Source organism: Macaca mulatta, chromosome 11 (assembly GCF_049350105.2).
Source record: "Macaca mulatta isolate MMU2019108-1 chromosome 11, T2T-MMU8v2.0, whole genome shotgun sequence".
Classification (NCBI taxonomy): Eukaryota; Metazoa; Chordata; class Mammalia; order Primates; family Cercopithecidae; genus Macaca; species Macaca mulatta.
The window spans coordinates 62,375,875-62,377,490 of NC_133416.1; the positions used below are offsets into that span (position 1 = coordinate 62,375,875).

At 40.7% G+C, this 1,616-nt stretch overlaps 1 protein-coding gene across 1 annotated transcript; it reads left to right on the top strand.

The window, feature by feature from the left end:
* The first annotated feature begins 201 nt into the window (after window positions 1–201).
* On the top strand, window positions 202–1,152 carry OR10A7 (olfactory receptor, family 10, subfamily A, member 7). Its single transcript, NM_001194487.2, is given in 1 exon segment — window positions 202–1,152. A coding segment is annotated over 1 exon segment (951 nt).
* The last annotated feature ends 464 nt before the right edge of the window (window positions 1,153–1,616 follow it).

Here is a 1,616-nt window from a genome sequence, read left to right on the forward strand (position 1 = left end):
AAGATTTATACAAAATGTTTATTTTTCCTTAATTTTATCTTATTGTAAACATCATTTCTGCTTCAGAGAAACAGAATGGTGAGACAACTGAGAATAAAGATGTTTTATTGATGTTATTAATATTTTTGAGATTATCTCTATATTGATTTAATACCCTTTGATGCACACACTTTGATTTTTAGAGAGAAACTCGTCTAAGATATGATCTGTGAAAATCACACCAGGGTCACTGAATTTATTCTTCTTGGTTTTACAAACAACCCCGAGATGCAAGTTTCCCTCTTTATTTTGTTCCTGGCCATTTATACAGTCACTTTGTTGGGCAACTTTCTTATTGTCACAGTTACCAGTGTGGATCCCGCACTTCAAACACCCATGTACTTCTTTCTTCGAAATCTATCACTTCTTGAAGTATGTTTCACCTTGGTTATGGTGCCAAAGATGCTTGTAGATCTAGTGTCCCCAAGAAAAATCATCTCTTTTGTGGGCTGTGGTACCCAGATGTACTTCTTCTTCTTATTCGGCAGTTCTGAATGTTTCCTTCTCTCCATGATGGCTTATGATCGCTTTGTGGCCATCTGTAACCCTCTCCGTTATTCAGTCATAATGAACAGGTCCCTATGCTGGTGGATGGCCATGGGTTCTTGGATGTCCGGTGTTCCTGTGTCTATGCTACAGACGGCTTGGATGATGGCCCTGCCTTTCTGTGGACCAAATGCCGTGGACCACTTTTTCTGTGATGGTCCCCCAGTGTTAAAACTAGTCACAGTGGATACAACCATGTATGAAATGCAAGCACTTGCCTCCACACTCCTGTTTATCATGTTTCCCTTTTCTCTCATTTTGGTTTCCTACACCCGCATTATCATAACAATTCTGAGGATGTCCTCTGCCACTGGTCGCCAGAAGGCATTTTCTACTTGTTCCTCACACCTCATTGTGGTGTCCCTCTTCTATGGAACAGCCAGTCTGACCTACCTGCGGCCCAAATCAAACCAGTCTCCTGAGAGCAAGAAGCTAGTGTCATTGTCCTACACTGTCATCACACCTATGCTAAACCCCATCATCTACAGCCTGAGGAACAATGAAGTGAAAGGGGCTGCCAAGAGGACAATCACTCAAAAAGTCTTACAGAAGTTAGATGTGTTTTGACTTATTTTTATTATTTTTTATTATTTTATTTTTTAATGATACTTTAAGTTCTATGGTACGTGTGCACAACATGCAGGTTCGTTACATATGTATACATGTGCCCTGTTGTTGTGCTGCACACACTAACTCGTCATTTACATTAGGTATATCTCCTAATGTTATCCCTCCCCCCTCCCCCCACCCCATGACAGGCTCTGGTGTATGATATTCCCCTTCCTGTGTCCTAGTGTTCTCATTGTTCAATTCCCACCTATGAGCGAGAACATGCTGTGTTCAGTTATTTTATTCTTGCAATAGTTTGCTGAGAATGATGGTTTCCAGCTGCATCCATGTCCCTACAAAGGACATGAACTCATCCTTTTTTATGGCTGCATAGTATACCATGGTGTATATGTGCCACATTTTCTTAATCCAGTCTATCATTGATGGACATTTGGTTGGTTCCAAGTCTTTGCTATTTTGAA